This window comes from Talpa occidentalis, unplaced genomic scaffold (assembly GCF_014898055.3).
Source record: "Talpa occidentalis isolate TD23 unplaced genomic scaffold, MPIMG_talOcc4v2.1 talOcc4.17, whole genome shotgun sequence".
Classification (NCBI taxonomy): domain Eukaryota; kingdom Metazoa; phylum Chordata; class Mammalia; order Eulipotyphla; family Talpidae; genus Talpa; species Talpa occidentalis.
Window position 1 is genome coordinate 8,382,972 of NW_023601754.1, and position 14,716 is coordinate 8,397,687.

Here is a 14,716-nt window from a genome sequence, read left to right on the forward strand (position 1 = left end):
TCAGGGAACAATCAGGAAAATGCAGAACTTGGCGCATCCTATAAGGCAGCTGGTAGAAGTCTTTAAAAATCATTGTCATCGAAGAAGGGAGAGCATTCTAGATTTTAAAAGGTTAAGGAAACAACAACCAAATGCAATATCTTCATCTTGACTGGATCCTAGATTGGGGGAAAACAGCTATAATAATAACCTTGCAACAGTTGGGGAAATTCAAAGATGGAATGGATAGCAAATGACAGAGGGTGTACGTTGTTTAAGGTATCACAATGGTGGTGTCGTTAGGTGAGAGAATGTCCTTATTCTTAGGAGTCGCATTCTGAAAGTATTGGGTTGTCAGAAAAGTCATGACGTGTTTTTTCTTTGAAAAACAGAAAAAAATGCATCGTGACTTTTCTGACAACCCAATATTTGAGCCCAATTTGTCTTCATGTCTGCAACTCCCTTTTAAATGACATACAAAAAAAAAAAAAGAAAGAAAAAGTGTGGGTATATAGTCACTAATGATGGGGATACATTCTGAGAATGTGTTGTTAGACAATTTGGTAGTTGTGCTGATGCAAACCTAGATGGCACAGCCTGCCTGCACACCTAGGGTGTTATCGGGACCACAGTCACAGATGCAGTTCTCCACCTACTGAAAAGTTATGCAGTGTGTGACTATGTGTGTCATACCTATAGCCTGTGCTGTCCAATAGGGTAAAATCAATTAAACTCTCAAGTTCAAATTCTTAGTTGTTCCAGCCACATTTCAGTTGCTCCATAGCCACATGTAGCTGGTGGTGATGTGCCAGACAGCCAGTGTAGAACATATTCACTGTCACAGAAACTCTTTTTTTTTTTTTTAAAGATTTATTTATTTATGCATACAAGAACTGGGGTACAGGCCAGAGGTGCAGGGGATGAGAGGATTCACCGGAGACAGAGTGGGGAACAGAACAGGCAGATTGACCAAAGTACACTGCTGAGGGGAGCAGCGGGCGAGTCAGGAGAGGTCTGCTGCACCATTTCGGTTGCTCCCTGGCTAGCCGGGAATCGAACTCGTGGTGCAATGGCCGTGGATAGCTTCATAGGTTGCGACTTAACCCCTTGCGCCACCAGGGAGGCCCCTCCCTGGGTTTTGATAGGCTCATTTGTTAAATAAAGGATTTGAACTGATAGATTTCAAAGTAATTGTCTAACTTAGAAGGCTAGAACTCTTAGTCCCTACCTAAGTTGTTTTAAAGAGCCTGTATGCTGAGCTCCCCTTACACCACCAGGTGGCCTCAGTTCACCTCGACCCATGTGTAAAAGATTGCTGTTTTCTACTTTGGGCCACATTTCCCAGAACCGTGACCCTTTTTCCTAGTGTTATCCCTTCTTGCTGTTGACATAAATTTCATTGTTGTTGTTCTTTGACTTTATCCCTACTGTTCTTTTAGGCTTGGAGAAGACAGGTATTGCTTAAATCAATCCAGAGGTGGGTTTGCCCTCTGTCAAGTTGTGGACCCAACAGATCATCTCTCACAAGGGTCTGGGAGGGAGAGGTTTGCTAACTTTTTTTTTTTAAGCCTTTGTCTTTTTTATTTTTTTTTTAAAGATTTATTTATTTATGCATACAAGAATTGGGGTCCAGGCCAGAGGTGTGGGGACTGAGAGGATTCACCAGAGACAGGATGGGGAACAGAACAGTCAGATTGACTGAAATATACTGCTGAGGGAGCAGAGGACGAGTCAGGAGAGGTCTTCTGCCCCATGTGGCTTGCTCCCTAGCCGGGGATTGAACTTATGCTGCAGTGGCTGTGGATAGCTTCATAGGTTGCATCTTAGCCCTTTGTGCCACCAGGGAAGCTCCGGTTTGCTAACTCTTTTTTTTTTTTTTTTTTTCAAAGATTTATTTATTTTTATTTATTTTATTTTTTTTATAAGCATATACTTATTTTTTTAATCTTTTATTTTTTTATAGAGGCATGTTTTATTTATTTATTTGTTTGTTTGTTTTTGTTTATACATGCACTGGGCATAGTCAGAAGCGCGGGAGGGTGAGAGAATCCACCAGAGCCAGAGCGGGGAGCAGAGCAGGTAGAAGGACCGAAGTACACTGCTGAGGGGAGCAGCGGGCGGCAGGAGAGTTCTGCGCGCCATCAAAGATTTATTTATTTTTATACAAGAACCAGGGTACAGGCCAGATGCGCGGGAGGGTGAGAAGACCCACCAGAGACAGGGTGGGGAACACAACAGGCACACTGACGAAACACACTGCTGAGGGGAGCAGCGGGCGAGACAGGAAAGGTCTGTTTCGCCATGTGGGATTCTTGCCAGCTGGCCGGGATCGAACCCGCACTGCAGAGGCTGCGGACAGCTTCACAGTGCAGTGTCCAACTGCCTGCGCCACCAGGGAGGACCCGGTTTGCTAACTCTTAACCAAGGTGTTTATGTGTAGACATCAGAGGCGAGGAGTGTCAGTCATATGCTCTGATTTGGGCCAGAGGACCAAAGACATCTAGATGTGTGTGAGCTTAGTAACCTGGAGTTTCCACCCTGGCTAACGTATCTGTAAGAGATGCTTGCATAGCATGGACATACATACTTGCTTAGTGTGTGCTCTGTGAGTCCCTGGCTTGCTGGTGCCAAATGAACATAAGGGATGCTGCCACATGAAGAATACAAATGGAAGAGGAAATGCAGATGCCTAATGAGCACGTGGCAAAAATACTCAACCTCATTAGTCATTGAAGAAAAACAAAAGAACAGAGAAGCAAAGTCCAGTAATGACATTGAGCATGGTATGGGAGTTAGGCTGCTTGCTGTAAGCCTGGACTCAGAGCCACCTGACTGCGTAGCATTGGGCAATGACCTGGCTTCCCCCTCCTAGGTAAAATAGGAGTGAGGACATATTCTCTGCCTCCCTGGTTTGTTGTCAGGATTCAGTTAGATAAGGTGATATAGGTGTAAGGAGTGCTCATGAAATCTTAGTCATGGTCTTTGTATTGTTAATACTTTTTAAAAAAACCTATATGAGGGCCTCCCTGGTGGCGTGTGGGGTTGAGTCTCAGCACTATGATGCAGTCTGCAGCCACTGCAGCATGAGATCGATCCCTGGACAGGGAGCTGCCCACATGGTGCAGCAGACCTCTCCTGTCTCACCCGCTGCTCCCCTCAGCAGTGTGTTTCAGTCTGCCTGCCTGTTCTGCTGAATTCTGGTGAATCCTCTCACCCCCCCGGACCTCTGGCCTGTACCCCAGCTCATGTAGGCATAAATAAATAAAAATCTTCAAAAATAAACCAGTACTTTTAAAAAACCTATACGAAATGCAAAAGTTGAAAAAACAAAGTACTCAGTGCTATCAGTGTTTGGTTAAATGGATGTATTCCTATGGTGGTGAAGAGCGTCGACATCTATATGGGTTTACCTGTTTTGGAAAGGAATTAAGCAGTTTTAAGGACTTTAACAAGTGTTCTTATCCTTTGGAAAAGTACTCAGAAATGCATGTTAGTATATATATTTGTGGTAATTTTCCTGGAGCAAAAAGTTGGAAGCAATCTGTTCACCAATGAAAGAATTGTTAGCCAAATGATGGCACAGCCACACAGAGATAACATGGCAGCCATTTAAAAGAAATTGGGGAGCAGGGGGAAGATTTTGTAAAGAATCAGGGACATAAATGATGACAATCTAGCAAGTCTGGATTTACCACTATCTTAATTATTCTAGAGTTTTTAGATTAGAAGTGATTTTCCTTTCTTATGCTTTCAATTTTTTTCTCAGTACCTCGCATTTTTAAATAAGGGTTTTTTTTTTTTTAAGAATCAGGAAAAATTGTGTTTTTTTAAAGAAACAACAAAAAAGTTGGAAAGTCTGCCACAGGGGGGCATCTGGGAGCCCTCTCGCTCACTTGGATTTTCTCTTTCTTCTGGCCAGTGGTGTCAGCAAAACCCAAGGTGCATAACCGTCAACCCCGCATTAACTCGTTTGTGGAAGTGGCAGTGGATGGACTCCCCAGTGAGACCAAGAAGACCGGGAAGCGAATTGGCAGCTCTGAGCTTCTCTGGAATGAGATCATCATTTTGTAAGCACAAACCCCTTCTATTTGAATGAAGTTAACGGGGAAAGAGCATGCACTTGAAGGCAGTGCAGGAGAGCCAGGCTTTCTGCAAGGCCTCTACTGCCTCTCTGCCTCTGGTGCCTTAGGTGCCTCTCTCCAGGTGTTTCTCCATCACTGAGCTCACAGAGCCTTCATTATTAGCTAGATGGTTATGGGGTCAGTTATGGGGGAAGGGGCCTATGAGTATCTTCCTGTTTGAGTCCTCGCCTTCTGCTCCCCAAGATGTCGGCGGTATAGTTTATCTGTCTTCTAAGTTAGAGGAGTGATTGGTCTGCTCAGTGTGATAACTTAAGTTTTGTTTTCCAGGAATGTCACGGCCCAGAGTCATTTAGATTTGAAGGTCTGGAGCTGCCATACCTTGAGAAATGAACTACTAGGCACTGCCTCTGTCAACCTCTCCAATGTCCTAAAGAACAATGGGGGCAAAAGTACGTATGACATCTGATGGTGGGTGGCTGACGGATGTGGTTATTTTTTGGTGGTGGGAGGAGAAGAATTTGAAGGTGTGAATTTCTCACACCACATGGATAAACCTGCTGATGCCATTTCCTCCAGGGCCAGGGTCTCAGGGACCTGTTGTATTTAGGGGTGGTCCTCCCGCCTTCATTGTGGGGTTTAGTGGAATGGTGGCTGTGTCCCGTGGAGCTTTCCTCAGGGATGAATGCTCTCCCTCTGCCCCCGTTTATCTGATCCCAGAGACCTGTGGCATGTAGAATCAAACTGCAGTGCCTCCAGCTTAAGTCACTGCTCTCCTAGTCTGAGGCCTTGGATGAACAAAGCTCTGTGTGTGCGTGTGTGTGTTTGGTATGTGTTACAAATAGTAGCCTATGCTTAGTAGGCACTCAATAAACATTTAGTGAATGTTAGTTGGATGATGGAAGTGCTTAATTATTCAGGCAGCCTCTGCCGCATGGAACTCTAAACCCAAACGTCTGTTCATTGCTGTTTGTGGTCAGTGGCATAACCCATGGCTATGGTCTCTGGACCCTCCCTCATAAAGCCTCAATTCAGAGCAGCACCATATGTGGCTAGGGAAGGCCACAGAAAGAAAGGGTCCTTTTTCTCTTGAGGTCTGCTGTCTAGAAAACATTTTGTGAAAGTGGATTTAGCGGAGAAGAGTGGGGGTGGGGAGTATTGCATTCCAGGGAGAGTGCCCCATAGACTCCCGAGCCCCTTTTATCTGAGCTCATCCTTTCTGACCTACTTGCCTGGTCTTTTCTTTGGGGAACTTGTGCTTGTCTCAGGAATTGTTTAAAAACAGGGATATGCCCCTATTTTCATTCTATCTTCTGCATCAGTCTGTATTTTCCCAAACTCTAGCCTGCCTTTTTTTATTTTATTATCAAGGAGGTTTATGCTTATTACATTATTTGGAAATGTGCTTGTGGGCATTTTTACATCAGAATCAGCAGCCAACGCGAGTGTCCCTTTCTTCTTCATTGGTCCAGGCTCTGGTTGTGGGTGTGGTGAGGTCCCATACATGTCCCATGTGCAGGTGGGGGCCTATACCCCTGCATCGTGTACTGTGTTGTCAACCAATGTTAGCTCAAAACAAAAAGTAATTGTAGAAAAACTGGAAATGACCCCAAAGCACACACTCAAAAAATAAATCCTCCTGTAAGAATGACACATAGTGACAATTAGCATCGTTTTCACATATGCCCTTTTGAGTTTTTAAAATATATTTATATTTATTAGCTTATTTGTTTTTTATTAAATTGTAATTACATATTAGGTTTACATAAATGTAACTTGTCTAATATATTAATATATACTAATGTGTTCAAATGTACGATAGTATAACATTAATACATATTTAAGACCTAAGTGAAACAAAATTGAGATCATATATAAACATATTTTGCAACATGCTTTTTTCCTCTTTAAAATGTGTTTTCTCTTTAAAATGTTACTTTTTTTTTTTTTTTTTTTTTTTAATAGAGGCATGCTTTATTTATTTATTTGTTTTGTTTGTTTGTTTTTTTTGTTTATACATGCACTGGGTACAGTCAGAAGCGCGGGAGGGTGAGAGAATTCACCAGAGCCAGAGCGGGGAGCAGAGCAGGCAGAAGGACTGAAGTACACTGCTGAGGGGAGCAGCGGGCTGCAGGAGAGGTCTGCGCGCCATGTGGGACCCTCCTCCGGTGGCTGGGGAGCAGCCGGGGATCGAACCGGCGCCTCGGGCGCGGGCAGCTTCGCAACCCAGCGCTCAACCGCTGTGCCACCGGGGAGGCCCCAAAATGTTACTTTTTTTTTTTTTTTTTAAATGATTTATTTATTTATGCATACAAAAGCTGAGGTACAGGCCAGAGGTGCAGGGGGTGAGAGGATTCACCAGAGACAGAGTGGGGAACAGAATAGGCGGATCTACTGAAATACACTGCTAAGGGGAGCAGTGGGTAAGATGAGAGGGTAGGTAGACAGTATGTGTGCCATGTGGGTAGCTCCTTGGTCAGGTATCAAACTCGTGCTGCAGTAGTTGCAGATAGCTTCATAGTGCTATGCTTAGCCCCTTGTGCCACCAGGGAGGCCCCACTTTTTTGTTTTAAATTGTGATAAAATACACAATTTGCCTTTGCAGCCATTTTGAAGTGCTCTGTTCAGTGTTGTTAAGTGCATTGTGCCTGTCTTATTTCACTCCCCATAATGGCCTTATTGCTCATTCCAGTTGTAGCATATATCAGAATCCTCTTTTTAAAGGCTAACTATATTCCATACATGGATATATTCCACATTTTGTTTGTCCTTTCATCCATCCAAGGATACTTGGTTTGCTTCTACTGTTTGTCTTTGTGACCAAAGCTGTTATGAACATGGGTGTACACATCCTCTTCAAGTCCCTGCTTTCCGTTCTCTTGGGTGTATACCCAAAAATAGATTTGCTGGATCATGTGGTAATTTTATTTTTAATTTTTTGACAAATTGCCATTTTGTTTTCCATAGCTGCTGTACCAGGAAACATCAACCTGGCTTTGATTTTTCTTCTAAATACTCAGTTTTTGATGATTGCTGGTTGTAGCATTGTAGATGGCTGCATTAAAATTTAAGTTTGAGGCCTGCCGGGTGGCGCAGTGGGTTGAGCGCCACGCTGTGAAACTGTCCGCAGCCTCCGTAGCACGGGTTCAATTCCCGGCCAGCCAGGAAGAAACCCACATGGTGCGGTAGACCTCTCCTGTCGTGCCCACTGCTCCCCTCACAGTGTCTTTGGTCCGTCTGCCTGTTCTGCTCCCTGCTCTGTATCTGGTGAATTCTCTCAGACTCCCCTGCCTCTGACCTGTATCCCAGTTCTTGTATAAATAAATAAATCTTAGGGTCTCCCCTGGTGGCGCAGTGGTTGAGCACTGGGCTGCAAAGCTGCCCGCAGCCTTTGCAGCGCCAGTTTGATCCCCGGCACCGGTGAGAGTCCCACGTGGCATGACAGACCTCTGCTGCCTCGCCCGCTGCTCCCCTCAGCAGTGTATTTCATCAGTCTGCCTGTTCTGTTCCCGCTGTGGCTCTGGTGCATTCTCTCACCCTCCTGTGCTTCTGACTGTACCCAGTGCTTGTATAAATAAATAAACAAAATCTTTAAAAAAAAAAATCTTTAAAAAAATTTAAGTTTGAACACTTGGGTAGTTTTTCAGGATTTCACAGTAACAGATAATGCTATGATAATCTTGTAGGTTTCTAAGTCTTTGTGCCCATTGTTCAAAATTTTCTTGCAATAAATATATTGAGTATGAACTTACTGAGTTTAAAGATTCTCCAAATTTTTCAACACCCTTAAGAAAATTTCTCCCAATTTACCCTTCCATTAGCATAGGACAAGTTAGTTGATGTCTATCACACTTTGGTGTTTATTAGATTTATTTCTTAAAAAATATATATTATGTCTGAATAAGTTTATTACTTACTTGATTATTAGAAACATGCAAGATTTACTTTATCAATTTCTTTTTTGGCTATAGTATTTTAAGGTAAATCACAGATATCTCAACACTTTCTTCTAGATTCTGCAGCATGCCTTTCATTAAAAAAAAAAAGAACATTATTTTACATAATTATCGTGCTGTTATCATACCTAACAATATTTAGCATGAATTCCTTATCATCACCTGATGCCTAGTTAGTATTCAGTGTCACCATGTTTCTAAACACGTGTTATTGGCCCTCTCTGGTGGCCCAGGGGTTAAAGACACAGCACTATCAAGCTGTCAGCAACCTCTATAGCATGAGTTCAATCCCCAGCCAGGGAGCTGACCCACATGGCACAGCAGACCTCTCCCGACTTGCCCACCACTCTCCTCAGCAGTGTATTTCAGTAGAGCCGCCTGTTCTGTTCCTCACTCTGTCTAGTGAATCCTCTCACCTCCTGTACCTCTGGCCTACACCCCAGTTCTTGCATGCATAAATAAATAAATCTTTAAAAAAAAAATAAACAAGCACATGTTGATTTACAGTTGGCTTACTTGACTCTGAATTTGGGCAAGGCCTAGTAATTCCATTTGTTTGTCCATTTCTGAAGTCCCCCCACCTCCCACTTTTTTAAAGCTTTGATGTGATTTACTAAAGCACAGTGAATGTTTTTAAGGTGTGTTTATTACCTTACTCATGTCCTCTGCTCGTTTCTATATTGAAGTGTGCATTTTTTCTCTCTTGGTTTTGAAAGAGCTCTTTATATGTTAAGAATATTACTCTTTGTCTCATAATTTATATTTTTTTTTAGCTTTTCATTTGCCCATCATTTTTTTCCTTTTTTACTCCCAAACAAATCTTTTCAACTTTATGTAGTCCAATCTGTCATCCATTATATTTTCAGCCTTTTCTTTTATGCTTCGAAACAACACTTTCTCCATTCTGAGATCAGGTAGTCACCTCCATTTTTTCCCTTAGTTTATTGTGATTTATTTTTCACATTTAATTCTTCACTCAAGCAGACTTATTTTTGTGTATAGTGTATGTAGGGATTTAATACTCTTTTCCCAAAATAGTTAACTGACAGCTTTAGCATTACATTTATTTATTTTATTTATTTATTTTTTGTTATCTGCTTCATATTCCTATTGCCTCATAGCTAAGCCTTATTATATTAGAATATTGATATAGAGGGGACAGTATAGAAGAAATTTTTTTAAAAGATTTATTTATTTTTGTATACAAGAGCTGGGGTACAGGCCAGAGGTGCAGGGGGTGAGAGGATTCACCAGAGACAGTGGGGAACAGAACAGGCAGATTGACCAAAGTACACTGCTAAGGGGAGCAGCTGGGTGAGTCAGAAGAGGTCTGCTGCGCCATGTGGGTTGCTCCCTGGCCTGTCGGGGATCGAACTCGTGCTGCAGAGGCTGCAGAATGCTTCAAGTGTGGTGCTTACCCCCTTGCGCCAGCAGGGAGGCCTGGAAGAAAATTTAAAACACAGTATAATGTGAGGGAAAGGGATTTTAAGAAATGATGCTATGGATAAGAAATTAAATGTCTTTACAGATTTTTGGAAGGGTAAATGGATATAATGGATTTACTCTAACTTTTGAGGGATAGACTCTAGGACACAAGGATAGATGTATCTTGCCATTCAGCTAATTCTCTCACAAAGTGTTCCAGTTACCAAGTCTATATTATAGCCCCAAACTTCACGGCATAACACAACTGAAAACCTGCCAAGATTTTGTGGTATAAAAAGGAAAAACTCAAGAATAACCTCCTATATAGGGAAAACCCCTATTCTTCCCTTTGGATTTCTCTCCCCAGTGTATATCTTCTTTCTTTATTTTTTTAGGTGTTTGTTTTTCATACATTGTAGTTCATTTTTTACAATATTTGATTTCTCCCCTCATATGTAGTCCCCATAATTCTCCCACCACCATGGCACCTGTGACCATCACCACAGTTGTTGGTCCTCATCCCCTTCCTGTTTTGATCCTTCTTCCTCCCCTCTCCCTGCTCTGTGCCTCAGATCTATGGTTTGCCAGAAAGTTTTATCTTTTTCCTGATCTTTTGTTTGATTTCCCTGTGTTCCCCTTTATAAATGAGACCATCAATATTTTTCTTCTTCCTTCTGACTTATTTTGCTTAGCACAGTCCCTTCCAGCTCCATCCATGTTGCTGCAAATGGCTTGAGTTTATCTTTTTTGATGGCCAAGTAGTATTCCAGTGTGTGTGTGTGTGTGTGTGTGTGTGTGTGTGTGTGTGTGTGTATTCTTGATCCATCCATCTGCTTGGGGGAATTTAGGTTGTTTCCCTATCTTAGCTATTGTAAATAGTGCTTTAGCACTACTTATTGACTAATCCTATCATTTGCCCAATTATTTGTGTGATTTCTAAGGTTGATGATTTTGCTTGCTCTGTGGTATTTGGACCTGTTTGGGGACTTTCTATTTCATCTGTTGTTTTACTAGCCTTTTCAAATCACACCACCTTAGTTATTTTAATGTTAAAATGTTTGATATCTGATAATTCAAGTTTCTGTTCTTTTCAGAATCTTTCTGACTCTTCTTTGCATCCATGACATCATCACATGAACTTTAAGTTACTTTGTCAGGTTCTCTCCAATTCCTACCTCTTTGGTCCAATATCTGAGATTTGATTGGTGTTCTGCCATATGTAAAGTGAATTTATGGAAATTTCCATACTGAGTCTTCCTACCTAGGAACATGGAAGGTCTCTAGATTCTAATTTTGAAGTTACCTTTTAATTAAAAATTTTTTTTTTTTCACATTTCCAATGGAATCTTTTCCTATTATGTTTTCTAACTTTGTATGTTTACATATTAGGTTTTCAATAACTTGGTAGACATTTGTGTGGTTTGTAAGGTTAATTTTGCTCCCTCTAAGAGATAATTGTACTTTCTTTTATTAGCTGCTTTGTATACAGCTTCCTGTTTTCATGGTGGTGAAATGGGCATCCTGCCCTGTTTAATAATTACGCCTCCTGTGACACTTCTCCAGGTGTCAGCTTAGGTGTTAGTATCCTGCCTTCTTGGTTTATTCGTCATTTTTTTTTTTGTCTTTAAAATCAGGAAGGATGTTGATATCTGAGCAAATATATTTTTAAAACAGCCATTGGGTTAATGTGGTTTTTCTTCTTTCAATTTGTGATACTGTTTTCCTAATCTTAGAATTTCTGGAATGTACCTACCTTAGAATTTCTAGAATGTACCATGGTAGATTATTCCCTGAAAATTTTGTTAGAAGTGCTTTTTCATATTTTCTTCGGGGGTTTTCCATCTTTATCCATAAGTGACATTTGTCTGTAGCTTTGTACTATTTCTGTCAGCTTTGGAATTGAGGCTAAGCTAATTTTATAAAGTAAATTGAAGCGCTTTCCAACTTTGGGAACAGACTCTATAACATGGGAATTATCTGTTCCATGAATGCAGGAAAGAGCTCACCCATAAAACCAGCTGGGTTTGGCAGCTTTCTTTGAAATAATTCTTTGATGACTTTTTCAGTATTTTCTCCATAATGATTGGTTTGTTCAGTTTTTCTGATTCATCTTCCTTCAAGTTTGCTAATTCATATTTTCTGAGAAAATTGTTTCATGAGATTTTCAAATTTATTAGCATAAAGTTTTAAATTAGTATTCTCATTTAAAAAAATGTTTCTTATTTTTCTCACTTAAAAATTTTGGTATTTGTCTCCCCCCCTTTTTTTTTTTCTTGACTGGAATAAACATTTTGGTTTTTATGTTGTTTTTTACAGGACAACTTTTTGCATTGGTTTATCAGTTATACCCTATTGTCTAATATTTATTTCCATTTTAAACTTGTTCACTGTTTTAAACTATTTGTCTTAGATCTGCTTGCCTTTCCCTGCTCCTTCCCTTCCTCCCTCCCTTTATAGCTTTTTGAGTTGAAAGTTTAGTGCATTTGTCCTTTCTTGTTTAAGAATGAAAAAATTCATATTTTGATTTTGTCTTTGTTTTTTTTCTACATGAGTACTCAAATGTTTTTCTTGTAAAGAGTACACACATCTTAAGTGATACAGCTCAATGAGTTTTTATGTCAGTTCACATTTGTGTAATCATCACTCAGATCAAGATATAGGAAATTCCCAGGGCCATAGAAGATGGCCCTTCTGTGTGGTGGATGAATGTTTAACTTTAGTGGAGACCAGCAACCATTATTCTGATTTCTATCACTACCCATTACTTCTGTCTATTCTTGGATTTTGTCCTTTGAAATCATATAGCATTTTCTTGTGCCTGGCTCATCTGTGAGAGTCATCCATGCTTTCACATGTAATGGTAGTTTGCTTTTTAATTGGGGTGTAGTATTTTATGATGTTGGAATCAAGGCTAAACTCATTTATAGAAAAAATTGAAGTCTGTAACATGTACCTGTTCCATGAGTTCAGGAAAGAACTTCCCCATAAAACCACAATTTATTCATCTATTCTCCTGTTGGTGGCCATTTGGGTTGTTTCCAGTTTTACACATCTCTTTTCAAGGACACATGCTTTCCATTGAGTATATACAGATCAGGTACCTTCGTTCATAGGATGGATGTATGTTTAACTTTAGTGGAGACCACCAAGCAGTTCTGAGCAGAGAATCAACTTGCTGCCCCACGCATTTTGCTGTGTTCGGCTTCTTGATCTTAGTTGCTATTGTGATCTTCTCTTTGGGCCTAGAGTGATTCAGGGAGAGGTTTTCTGTTTCCCAGGGCTTATGTTGTTGGTGGCACTGCCTCCAACTCCTGCTGCTCTTGCTGAAAACAGCCTTAATTTTTGAGTGTGTGGCTGGGTTGAATAGTGAGATCTGGATCTGATAGGAAATGTGGACAGGGTGGACAGGCTGCCATTTTTTTTTGGAGAAAAAATCTGGGATGACAATGCATTGCCAATATACATGTTATTCCAGCCATGTTTCATAAAGCCTTCCATTTAGAGCAAGACTATTCCACCTGGGTTTGAATCCTGATTCCACCAACTTTGTGACAATTGGATAGTCAGTTAACCTCTCTGTCTGTTACCTCATCTGTAAAGTGTTTTGAGTCAATGAGCTAACAATAATACCTTGCACATGTAGTAGTGGTAGTAATTCTGTCTCTTTGATAATCCCCAAAGATTGGGAGGTTCAAATTCTGTTTTCTGATGTGGTGGCATCTCTTGACTAGAAGGGAGGCAACCCAAGATTGTTCCAAGAGAGGACTCTTAAGACTGGACAGCAGCAAAACTTTGCCTGGGTTGCAGTGGGGGTTCAGGGAGCAGGCTGTCATTGACATGGGATATTTTAGCACCCAGACTTGGCCCCTGCATTCCCAGGAGACCTTTTGCTGGCCTGGAAATGCTTCTGAGTGCTGCGTTCAGTGCAGTTATGTAGGGTCGTGGGTCACAGTGCCTTAGTCACTCCTCTCCTGGTAGCCGGCGCTTCCTGAAACAGCTTTTCATGGGAAAGGCCTTGAGGGGTAGCGTTGCCCTACCTGGCATTTTTTTCGGCTCCATTAGCCATAATTCATACATTCATTCACTCCCCTTGTTTTCTTCTGGGGGATCTGGAAGGTGATTGGGAAACCCTGATGGCCGTGTCATGCCGCCCTCTGGCAGGGGGCTCGCTTGCTGTCCATCCTATAGTTGCGTAGTAGCCAGTCTGGCCTGATTTCCTGCAGGACCATTGACCTAACTGTGGCTGCAAAGAGGATTTGACCAAAAGTGCGGGTTTGCCTTATCAGGAAAGTTTCTGTCATCTGTGCAAGTGAGATCTGGAGGTTGGAAATTGATTTTGAAAAACCTCCTAATTAGGGAAATTTTCAAACACCCAGCTTCAGTAGTTGCCAGCATCTGTTTCATCTGTGCCCGCCCACTGAATGATGGTAGTTTCTTTCTAAATTGGTAGCAGACAGGGTCCCACACTTCATTTTCCCATGTAGCTCTCCTCTTCTGCAGCTGACCTCATTAACTACAGACCTTACCACTTCCTCCCACTTTCAGGGAGGGAAAGTAGCTTGAAGTAGATTTTTAAAAAATCTGCTTTAAAGACATTTCAAAATCAGAGAAAAGATATAAAAACAGGACAAAAATCTCTCCATACCTGTCACCCAATTTGATGTTTTTGTCTCTACACACACCTGTATATAATTTTCTGAATCATTTTAGAGTAAATTACAAACTTCTTACTTCTTTATTCCTCAACACTTGTGTCTTTTTCCTCAGAAGAACCACTGTACAGTTCACCAAATCAAGAAACTGAATGTTTTTACAATGTTGTTGTATCTAATCCAGACTTTCCAGTTGTCGCACCAATGCACTTAAAGTGAATTCATGTTTTGGATCGGGGATCCCTTGCAAGATTCTGCATCACTGTTGGTGGGACCAGTTCCTTAGCCTATTTTTTGTCTCTCTCGACACTGTCATTGCTGAAGAGCACAGGTCAGACTTTCTGTAGAATCCCCTCAATTTGATTTTGTCTGATGTTCCCTCACGATTGGATTCAGAGTGCATATTTCTGAGAGGAACACCTCCAACGCCATGTCTTGTCCTTCTCAGCACCTGGTATCAGGGTACATGGCTTGGCTAGTTTCATTTTCAGTGACCTCAGCTGTGATCACTTGCTTGCAGTGGTGTCTGCCAAGCCTCTCCACTGTGACATTGCTATTTTCTCTTGATAACTAGAAAGCAATGTATGGGGAGATACTCTGAGACTATGTATATATCTGTTCTTCG

General features: G+C 41.3%; 1 protein-coding gene across 1 annotated transcript in view; it reads left to right on the top strand.

Annotated features, from left to right (window-relative positions):
• LOC119249013 (NEDD4-like E3 ubiquitin-protein ligase WWP2) overlaps positions 1-14,716 on the top strand; it is a 70,289-nt gene that overhangs the window by 29,916 nt on the left and 25,657 nt on the right. Inside the window, exons 4-5 of the mRNA XM_037516023.2 lie at positions 3,899-4,046; positions 4,389-4,510. Of these exons, the coding sequence (XP_037371920.2) occupies positions 3,899-4,046; positions 4,389-4,510 (270 nt within the window). The remainder of the gene's footprint in view (positions 1-3,898; positions 4,047-4,388; positions 4,511-14,716) is intronic.